Source organism: Asparagus officinalis, chromosome 8 (genome assembly GCF_001876935.1).
Source record: "Asparagus officinalis chromosome 8, Aspof.V1, whole genome shotgun sequence".
In the NCBI taxonomy this organism is placed as follows: domain Eukaryota; kingdom Viridiplantae; phylum Streptophyta; class Magnoliopsida; order Asparagales; family Asparagaceae; genus Asparagus; species Asparagus officinalis.
The window spans coordinates 77,067,714-77,078,851 of NC_033801.1; the positions used below are offsets into that span (position 1 = coordinate 77,067,714).

The 11,138-nt window shown below is 42.7% G+C and overlaps 1 protein-coding gene across 1 annotated transcript; it reads right to left on the minus strand.

The window, feature by feature from the left end:
* LOC109819936 (3-ketoacyl-CoA synthase 11-like) lies at nt 5,376–10,105 on the minus strand. The gene is made up of 2 exons (XM_020385930.1): nt 9,135–10,105; nt 5,376–6,262 (listed from the first exon to the last, which is right to left on the minus strand). Exons 1-2 carry the CDS (start codon nt 9,852–9,854, stop codon nt 5,522–5,524), a joined length of 1,461 nt encoding a protein of 486 aa, XP_020241519.1. The 5' UTR covers nt 9,855–10,105; the 3' UTR covers nt 5,376–5,521.

Genomic DNA, 11,138 nt, shown 5'->3' on the forward strand with positions numbered 1-11,138 from the left:
GGCGCTTGCCTCAGTGATCTTTAGTATCCAGCAATGCCTCACTAATCTTTAGTAGCGAGCAATATTCTGAGAGCTTTAAACCTAAAGTTCCACCACCTGAGGTGCTAAAGTATGACACTGTAGAAGAACTCACCTCCAGTGTAGATGAACGAACCTGACCTCGCCAGCAGGCGAGGAGCTTAGGCGCGAGGGTGAGGAAGGTCGCCTGATGGAACTCACCCACGGGTTGGACAGGCGAGGATGAGCTCGCCTGTCACTGCAGACGTGGAGGGGCGAGGGCCAAGAGCTCGCCTGAAGGAAGTGAGGGAACTCGCCTGCGGGTGAGATTTGTGTAGGCGAGATCGAGAGGCTCGCATGATGGCGAGATTTGAAGGCACGATTGGAACTCGCCTGTTGATTGGATGCGGGGCTCGCCTGTAGCTCGTGAAGGCTCGCCTGTTTTGAGTTAGGGACAGCTGGTTCTCGCTGTCTGTCCTAGGGTTTCCCTATAAAAGGGAAACCCCATTCTCCAGCAGAGGCGAGCGGCAAAGAGAAAACCCCCTGGAGCTGGCGGCGGCGATTTGGAGCAGAGAGATCGGAGCGAGTTTGAGTTGGGAGGTGGATAATTTATTCTCCCTCCATTTGTTGGGCTTTCATTCCCTCTGCCATTTGTTGAGCCCATTTTTCCTATACTCATTAATTGAGAGGGGAGTTGATAAACTTTAGGGGGTTTATTTGGAGGGATTAAGAGAGAGTTTGAGCGGTGATTTTAGATTAAAATCACTTGCTATTTGTTGAGAGATCTCAAGTTTGAAATATTCTCTCTTATTTGTAATTTCTTGTGATTAATTAGAAATTATTTGTGCAGCTCCCGTGGACGTAGGCAAATTTGCCGAACCACGTAAAAATTGGTTGTTTGCGTTTGTGTCATTATTGTGTTTGTATTTGGCCTTCTTTCCAACGATGTTTGTTTGGTTCTCGGGCATTAGATACCAACAAGTGGTATCAGAGCTTAAAAAGCTCCAACAAGTGGTATCAGAGCTTAACAAACTCCAACAAGTGGTATCAGAACTCCGAGCTACGCTTGGACTATTTGGAGGAGTAGATCACTTTGGAAGTTCATCTAGGAATTTATTTGGTGATAAAGTTAGGATTTTTACTATTGATGATCTTGTCTACCATCGTGTGGGGGTGAGATCTTTTAGAGGCTCTTTTTAGAGTTTCAGTTTGAGGTAAAAATTTCTCTTTGTCAGTTTGGATCTATTCTTCGTTTGTTCTGTATTGGTTGTTGGTGCCTTGAGATAGATGGCTGAGAAAGAAGGAGTTGTGGAGGGTTCTTCCAGTGTGAAGATTGTCCAAAGTTTGAATATCCACTCTATGAAGATAGACGTGGAGAAGTTTAATGGCACTAACAAATTTAGAATTTCGCAATACGAAGTCTTGGATGCGCTCAACGTGCAAAATTTGGAAGATACATTAGCGTTGGACGGGAAACCGGACGACATTGATGAGAGGGTTTGGAAGAAGATGAATAGAACATCGTGTGGTGTGATTAGGTCTTGTCTCACTCAAGATCTAAAATATGATGTGATGAATAAGACTTCGACTAAGAAGATTTGGGAGGTCCTAGAGAGCAAGTATTTGACAAAAAGTATACAAAATCACTTGCATTTGAAGAGGAGGCTTTATCGCTTCCAATTGAAAAAGGAGACCTCCATTAGTGATCACATGAACCACTACACAAAGCTTCTTACCGATTTAACGAATGTAGATGTGATGATTGATGATGAGGATAGGCGTTGCTGCTGTTGAGTTCCTTGCCTGACGAGGAATATGAGACCTTCGTTCTTACTCTTATTAATGGGAAGGCATCCCTTTCGTATAGTGAGGTCACCGCCGTACTTGTGAATTATCAGCTTCGAAAGAAGGATAATGAGACTTTTGTTGAGCCTGTAGCGAGGGCATTGGTCGCAAGAGCAAAGAGTTTAAACCATGGCAGGAGGTCGCAGTCTAGAGGGACACATTCTAGAGTTCGTAGGATCCAGTGTGTCTTTTGTAAAGAAGATGGACATTGAAAAGTCGAATGCCCAAAGTTGAATGATCGAGCCGGGAAGAATAGGGGAAAAGCTATTCAAGCTTCAAAGGTGAATGTTGCCAGAGCTAGAGGCGATAATTCAGATTCAGATTCTTCAGGCTACTTGTTATCTGCACTACCGTCAGTTTGTCTTACCGACTCCACTGAGTAGATGTTGGATTCTGGTGTTTCTTACCATATTTACCCTAGGAGGGATTGGTTCTCCAGTTTTTAGGAGTTCGAAAGAGGGGATGTCGTACTCATGGGTAATGACCACGAATGCCCTATTGGTGTTATTGGTATCGTTTGTATTCGGATGAGTGACGAAGTGATACGGGAGTTGGATGAAGTGAGGTTCGTTCCTCAGTTGAAGAAGAGCATCATTTCATTTGGAGCTTTGGAGGCAACAGGCTATAGGGTGACTTTGGTGGATGCATGTTTGAAGGTCATATTGGGGTCCATGATTGTGATGAAGGGCGTAAGAAAGATCAATTTGTATTATTTGCTTAAGAGCACAGTGATTGATAGTGAGCAACTTCTTTGGGGGCTAGACTATGGCGTTGTTTGATGATGGGGTATTTGATTGGCTATGCCGTGCATAGATTATTGAGAAGTGCTATGACCTATAGATTAAAGTCCTTTGAGTACACTGGAACGAACGAGAAGACCGAGGTAGAGTTTGGCGCTTCTATCCATCGATCGAGGGGTCTTTTAGGTGGTGTTCATTCAGGCATTTAGGGGCCTTCCAAAGAGGCATCATTGAGAGGTAATTGATATATGGTTTCCATAGTTAGTGATTGTACTAGGCATTTATGGGTTGCAACCAAATCTCATTGCTTTAAAGTCCTAGTAGTCAACAACAGATGGAGGAAGTGTATTGGCAAAAAGGTAAGACTTTGTTCTTTTCTGCGTTTGTGCCAAGCTCATGACAGTTTGAGACACTTCATTGGAGAGAAAATATTGGGGTGACAAGATGAGATGACAGATTTGGGGAGCTGTTCCTTGCTGGAGGAGGATAGGCGTCTGATGTCGAGCATTGGCTTTGGCGTTCGGGCTTCGACATGTTTGGGTGATCTTCGTCATAGGTTGCCGACTGTTACGTTTGGAAATTTTAGATCTAGTGGAGCTACTTCAGATTTTATGTTACGTCAGATGTTTGGATACCAAGCACTTGGTCATATCGTGGATGTGAGATTTAATCCGATTGCACATTTGGGATTAGAGGCTCGTTTGGGAGACTCTGATTTTGTTCTGAGCAGGAATAAGGAATGTCACTTTTGACTCTCGACAGGTTGAGAGTGTTGATCACATCATTAGGATATCGCAGTGGGTGGAGAGTGATGCTACTCCATATTGGGTGGAAATTACTTCACATACTCCAGATCATATTACATCGTTTAGGATTCCAGCTGAAGTGACATAGTTAGGGGGATCATGTTGATTTGGATGTAGATGATGAGTTGTTTAATTCGAGTATAGCTGGTAGACGTAGTTTGGATATGGATATTGGTTCATCTCAGGTGGAAGTGTTTGGATCGTTTCAGTTTGGGGCCATTGGAGGAGCTATCAGCCGCAGATTTGGTGATGATGTTGGAGAAGAGTTTCGTACTCTTCTAGTTGATTGAGGGCCTTTGGAGGCTATTTGGGTGAACTACGTGAATGCTTGATTCCTTGGGCAAGAGGATACGTAGACAGTCATTTATGATGTAGCCGATTTGGTGAGTAGATACCGACGTTTGGAGAGTATTCACATTCTCGTTTGGGTCTCGACTTGTTGTGGATGGAGTCCGTTGTCGTAATTTTGTTTTACTTTGTACTGGACGCAACAAGTGGGGCATTTGGTTTGGTTGGTGTCAGTTCAGTTTTGGGAAAACTTCACCGAGGTGGAGATTTGTAGAAGAATTCACCTCCGGTCAACGGCGAACCTTGTCGATGAGACCGCGAAGATGTGGAGAGGCGATCTCGCCTGCAGGCAAAGGCGGAGGCGAGGTGCGGAGCGAAGTTTGGTCGCGGGCTTCGACAGGCGAGGAGAGCTCGCTTGATGGCGAGATATGAGGCGAGAGTCGAGCTCGCCTGACGCAGGTGGATTGTCGCCTGTTCGAGCTCGCTTGTTAGGAGCTTAGGGCTCGCCTGCGAGTGGAGGCGCCCTAGGGCTTCCCTATAAAAGGGAAACCCTCGTTCTCGAGACCGACTGGAGTGGCGGAGCAGAGCGGTAGAGAGAAAACACCCTAAAGCTGGCGGCGGCGATTTGGAGCAGAGAGATCAGAGCGAGTTTGAGTTGGGAGGTGGAGAATTATTTCTCCCTCCGTTTGTTGTGCTTTCGTTCCCTCTGCCATTTGTTGAGCACATTTGTCATGTACTCATTAATTGAGAGGAGGATTTGATGAAGTTTAGGGGCTTTATTTGGAGGGATTAAGAGAGAGTTTGAGCGGTGATTTTAGATTAAAATCACCTGCTATTTGTTGAGAGATCTCAAGTTTGAGATATTCTCTCTTATTTATAATTTCTTGTGATTAATAAGAAACTATTTGTGCCGTTCCCATGGACGTAGGCAAATTTGCCGAACCACGTAAAAATTGGTTGTTTGTGTTTGTGTCATTATTGTGTTTGTATTTGGCCTTCTTTCCAACGACGTTTGTTTGGTTCTCGAGCATTAGATACCAACAAGTGGTATCAGTGCTTAACTAGCTCCAACAGACACTAGTAAAGCACTGTCCTGATATTCTTAGAAATTTCTTTTGTCATTGATGTCATATATAATGTGAGAGAAAATAAGATTCAGTCAGGCGTTTATTACAGTGTCAAGTTTTTAGATACCCGACTCCAAATAGACAAGACTTGTAAGGATTTCCTCATTAGGCAACAGGTTATGAAGATCTAGTTTATATTTACCAAAGGACTAACCTCAAGCAATCTTGCCAAAGGAGCAGAATTTTCTGGATAAGGTTAGAGTTACAAATTCTAGGTAAAAGTAGAACAAAGGAAAATTGAGGGACTCCATATGAAGGGTTAGCGTAGCCTATTCTGGCTTTAGATGTTAAAGAAAATGAACCATCAGATTATAGGACGTATCTTTCTTTTAGAATCTACTATCTAAGTAATCGTTCCTTGATCTTTTTACACTTGGCAACTAGTTTGAAAAATCACAATTTTCGTTGCAAAAGGATGAACTCTAGTAGAACACTTTTGTCTGACAGACAAATGTTAAGCTTTATTGGTTGGAAGACGTGTTTGCTTTTGGTTCGAGTGTTTCTGTTATAACTAGCTGGTTAATGTAGTACGAACACAGGAATCAAATTCTAAATTATGATCAATCCACATATAAGATTAAATTACCAACAATTCTTGTACTTTAACGATAAAAAGATGTTACGACATCAAATATTCTTACATACTACTAAGAAAGAGGATATATATATATATATTTATATCTATATAGCTCAAGACTGCATGTCATCTGTTACTTGCTCACAGCCCAATGCTGACCACCTTTGGTATGTGGACTGGGAAGTCATTTATCTCATCCGCCCAGGGATTATCCTTGGCGCGCTCAACCGTCCTCAGCGCTCGCCACACCGCACTATTACACTTGAATCCTGACCCGAAAGCAATCTGCCACACACGATCACCCTTCTTAATCCTCCCCTTCGCTTCACAATACGCGAGCTCGTACCACAAGGAGCTGCTCGAAGTATTTCCAAACCTGTACAGGGTCATCCTCGAAGGCTCCATGTGCCATTCACTCAGATCGAGGTTCTTCTCAAGTTCATCGAGCACCGCCCTTCCACCTGCATGTATGCAGAAGTGCTCAAATGCTAGCTTGAAGTTTGGGATGTACGGCTTGACCTTCATCTTCATCACCTTCTTCTTGATAACCGCAACTAAGAATAGGAGCTGTTCTGATAACGGAAGGACGAGTGGGCCCAGGGTCGTGATGTTGGCCTTGAGGGTGTCTCCGGCGACGGACATTAGGTCTTTGGAGAGGGCAACTCCGACACGGCCTTCTTCGTCTTCTTCTTGGTTGATGCAGGAGAAACAACGGTCACTGGAGCCGGTGTGGGTCCGGACGGTGTGGACGAGCTGATATTTGGCAGCACCGCCCATCCGGAAGAGACTGTTAGTCACGAGCATTGAGCGATTGTTGCCGAAGTAGGGGTTGAGGGTCGTGTTTTCTGTGCTCACCACGAGGGCATACGTGTTGGGGTGAACCTGCAAGCATCAACTTCAATTAGTCGACACGCACGATCTTAGTAATATATATTACTCGAAAAGAGAAGTGTTGAATATTGAGTCAATCCCGGTAAATTTGGAGATTGTTGTGGGAATTTCTACTGGGCACAACAAAATATATTGAGTAGTTGAGCCATTAATTTCATCATCATCTTTCTTTTTTCCTTCCATCTATTTATTTCTTTACATTGCACATGCCAAAGTTATCATTAGCGTCCTGCTTTATTATACCAGTGCTGGTCAGCTTGGTTCACAAGAGTAACATTGAGGGAGGGAACTTGAATTTTGTTAGAGTAGATCAGTCAAAAATTATTATTCACTAATTTTCTAATGTTTAGATAGATGAGCCATTAATTCTCTCTCTGGTAGGAAATGTATGCATATTTTAACTATCTTAATAAAATAAAATAAAAGTGTCTTACATTGCTTTATCTGAATCATAAGCATCCATTGGACCGAACAATACAATAAATAGATTCTTCGAAAGTAATATAAAATATAAGAAAGCTTAAGATGAAAATTGGTCCTGCGTTATTTACTTCAAGTTTGAACCGTCTTGTCCCTTTTTTTTTCTCTCCCCTTGTAAGTATGAATGCGGTATGTGAAATGTAATAAAAATGTCTCAAGAATCCAAAATATAGGACTAGGGGAGGGGACAAGTGAGGTGTCCCCTCCCTATTGCATAATAAGCTGGCATGCCAGTTCATTATGCAATAGGGAGGGGACACCTCACTTGTCCCCTCCAATGGTCTCATATTTTGGGTCTTTGTAGCAGCGATCAAAAGGTAAACTTTCTTTTGTGTGAGCTTGTGAAGAGGTACGTACTGCTCTGCCTCCTAACTAATGGACAATTAAATTTCAGTGTTTGGGTGCCTAGGCCTAATCGTTTTAGTCAAAATAGGGGGCCTAAGGTTAAGTGATGCATGTGTGTCAGCAGTACATCACTAATGATACTGTATTATACTTGAGAAGCTCATTTGTTTGATAAGGCTAGCGTTTATCCTGATGGTTGCTTGGTCCAATGAGACCGAGTTAAACTGGCATCTTCCACGTGTCAGTCCCCTCCGTTTCTAGGAGTTGGCCTTACGCAGGTATCAACTGTCAAAACATAAAGTTTTGAACCAACAAAGTATAAAGTCACAATCTATTGACCCTTTTTTTCAGGAAAAATAATAATTCTCTGTACGCTTCACACCCCTATTTATTTCACAATCAATGTAAGATATTTCAACAGAAGACGACTATTAATTAATTACTGCAAGTCGATGTCACGAACTGGAGCAAAAATTGATAAACTTCGGCATCTACGGTTGGTCGAAAGTAGTCCTCCGATAAACTCCGCAAACCACGTGATGATGGGAATGAGGGCGTAGTTAACACCTTAACCGCTAACTACTATAGAGTGTTGCTACGGGGACCCAAAATATGTGACCAATGGAGCGGACAGGTGAGGTGTCCCTTTCCTATTGCATAATGAGTTGGTTGTGCTAACTCATTATGCAATAGGGAGGGGACACCTCACCTGTCCCCTTCATTGGTCCCATATTTTGGGTCCTTAAATCATTTTTTTTTTCCTTAAAAGCCAATCCCTTGATAGAAGTCCATCATTCTTAACTCCGTGAGGCTCTGCAGTCCTAAACTTCTCCAAGGTTCCACGTGCCTGAAGCAACTAGGCATAAAGTTATTTCATGGACGATAGTTAGTCAGAGAAATAGGCCTCAAAAGGCAACGCCTAGTTGGTGCGCAGTATTCTCTCATTACTACGCGCCCAGAAAGGATCAACTCCCCTCTGACCCCAAATTAACTCCCGTGTCATTTATTTGTTGAGCAAAATAACTCCAACCCACCCACCTCCATTTATGCCTCTCCTCTCTCCCTTGGGAAGACTACTCATCGCTCGTATGGGATCATTATAATAATTTGAATTGAATGATCATATGAGGGGTTGTACTTGCGGATGTGGGACTCCACTTGTTTTCCCTTCTTAAAGATCATCAACCTTGAATCTACGACCGACTTAAATGACTGTAATTGTCAATCACAGCCAGGGGGGGTATTTTTAGTTTTCGAGTATTTTTTTTTATCCCGCAGGGGGAAACCTCCGTCGGCCCCAACGGGAACAGTCCAATTTCTGAAGAAGACATATGCGTCTCCACAAAATTAAACTGAGCAAACTATTGACATCCTGGCAGACAATTGGGCTACTGTTTACAATTTCTGGACTCGTTGCAGCAGCCAACGCTGCAGCTATAAATATCTAGGCGCGAACCATCTATCTAGAGTGAGTTCTATATAGGAAAGCAGCATGAGATTCGAAAATCTGTACAAATAATCCTCATTGAAAGCTTCGCGCGTGCGTTGAGGTCTTAAAAAAATACTACTCCCACTCTCTCAGTGTGTTAAAAATGTAGTATTTTCCTTGTAACTTTCCTTCGCTGCAGTTTTTCTAAATTAGATATCCTATAACATACGTATGTAATATATACGGCGTACGTGTTTATTCTTGTCCAAACACCAGTTAGGATTTTCGCAGTATTAGTCCCTTGAATCTTTCATATTTTGAAATCAGTCCCTCAATCATATTGAAACAGCTATGAGGTCCCACAATTAATTGTCATAATTTTTTCAAGCTATAATATCCCTCCTCCGATTGCTACTTCAATTGGAGGGACTAATTTAACGCGACTTATGAGAATTGGATGACCTAATACCAATCCCAATGTTTTGGAGGGCTAATTTCGAAAATCTTAAGAATGGGGGGATCCGCTAGCAATTCAACGGCTTGACGGGCCGATTTCAAAAATATTAATATGCGGGGGGCAAGTAGTATATAAGAGGAACAACCACGTACCTTGAGCAGCTGCTTAGCCAGATCTATGGAAATGAGGCCAGCACTGCACCCCATCCCACCGAGACTATAACTCATCACATTCCCCCTCAGCCCGTAGCGGTTCGCTATCATCGCTGACAGCGACGGCGTCGGGCAGAACAAGCTACAGTTCACCACCAGAATCCCAATCTCCTTCGCCCCGACCCCTGTCTTGTCGAGGAGCTCGTCAATTGCCCCATACATAACCATCGTCGCCTCCTCACGCGCCATGACCATCGACTGGTTCAATGGCACGCTGAGTAGGGATTTGGGCAGGTACGAAGCCTGCCCGATCCCTGATCTCTCCAGCATTCGCCGCTGGAACACGATACTGTCGTCTGTAAATGTACCGCTGCTCTGGAACTGCTTCATGAAGGTTTCACGGGTAATTTTGTAGGAGGACGGTGGCTTGAAGCATGATAGGTCGACAAGATAGATTGGTAGGGGACGGCTCTTGAGGTAGAAGGTCGCGATGGTAGCGAGAATGGAGGAGATGATGATGGAGGTTGATAGGTTGAGATGAACGTAGGTGCACGGTGAAGGTAGACTCGTCATGGAGGACAGGACGAGGAAGGCGGGGAGAAGAAGGTAATGTAAGCCGTGAGAGGTGAAGTGGTGGTAGATATTCATGTAGTTTTGGTTTACTTGCTTTAGGATGTTCACGAGCTTGGTGTTGGTAGGAGTTGCTCGTTTTTCCTCCATTGTTGAGGCTTACTACGATGGTGATAGCAATGAGAACTAGTTGAAAGAGGGAAGGGGAAGGGTGAACATATAGAGGGGATTGCATGTTCTTATATAGAGAAATTTAGAGGATCATTGGGAAGCAGGAAAGTAGAAAACAGTGGATGCAGAACGTGGGTAGTATTGAATGCTATAGTTGCAGAACTAGTGTTTTCTTTCGTCATAGAGACACAGAGCTGCTTGGTAACTTGGATCTCTTTTGTGAGGAAACTAGTTTTCGTTGAAGAGGGGCGTTTTCACTACCATAACTTTGAGCCCCACAACTACTGAAGCATCCCATGCTCGACAACAACAGTATTAATGGTAACACATGGACAAACTTAATAGAGAACTCTTAAGAGTATGAAAGGGAAGGAAACACTAACACATGCAGATTATCAGCGTGTATAAAAGGGGTTCACCCATTTTTGTTGCCCATACTTAACAACAAATTTGATCCAAGAATCAAGATCTGTCGTCAATTATCTTAGGAAACCTCTTGTTCACCAAAATGTTGCGAACATTATCACGTGGTTGAAATCCCAGCAAGACATCTAATACTGGTTACAGTATCTTCACTCCTGAGCATAAACCAAAATGTACTCCAATACCAGCAACGCTACAAGAAATTTACATCTTTAAAGAAGGGATCAAAAACTTCTTTAAAGAGCTGAAAACCTTCGTTATTGTATGCCAACAACGGGGAAAAAAAATCCTTTCATCACCCATCGTAGAAACCTCCTTTGCTACAATGTCACAAATGTTATAATGCCCGTCGTTATAAAGTTTACAACGACGGAACATATTACCATCGTTCACATTAGTGATGATAATTAGTACCGTCGTTACCATCAATAACGGGGATTTTTCCCATTGTCACTGTAATATGATGGTTTTTCGTTCTGGTTGTTGTTGTGTAATGATGATGTTTTTTTACTTCCAATGTTATTGTGTAACAACGGGTGACAACACCACCGTTGAAGACCAATTAATGACGGTTGGACACCATCATAAAAGTCCTCATTGTTGGTAATTAGTAACCCATCAACGATGGTGCTTTTCCTTCGTTGATGTACTAAATACGGCTAACAAAACCGTCATTGTAGTCTACAAATTACTAATGTACATTAATGATAATTTTTTCATTCATAGGTAACTATCATAGAAATTCATCATATTATTATCAATCTGGCAATAAGATTCACAACAAAAATATATTAAAAATATCCAATAATAAAATAAAAGGCAAAATAAAAAATCCATTCA

Coding starts and splice junctions, on each gene's coding strand:
- LOC109819936 (XM_020385930.1), bottom strand. CDS start 9,854: ATGGAGGAAAAACGAGCAACTCCTACCAACACCAAGCTCGTGAACATC. Junction 6,263..9,134: donor TGGCTAAGCAGCTGCTCAAG/GTACGTGGTTGT, acceptor TGATGCTTGCAG/GTTCACCCCAACACGTATGC.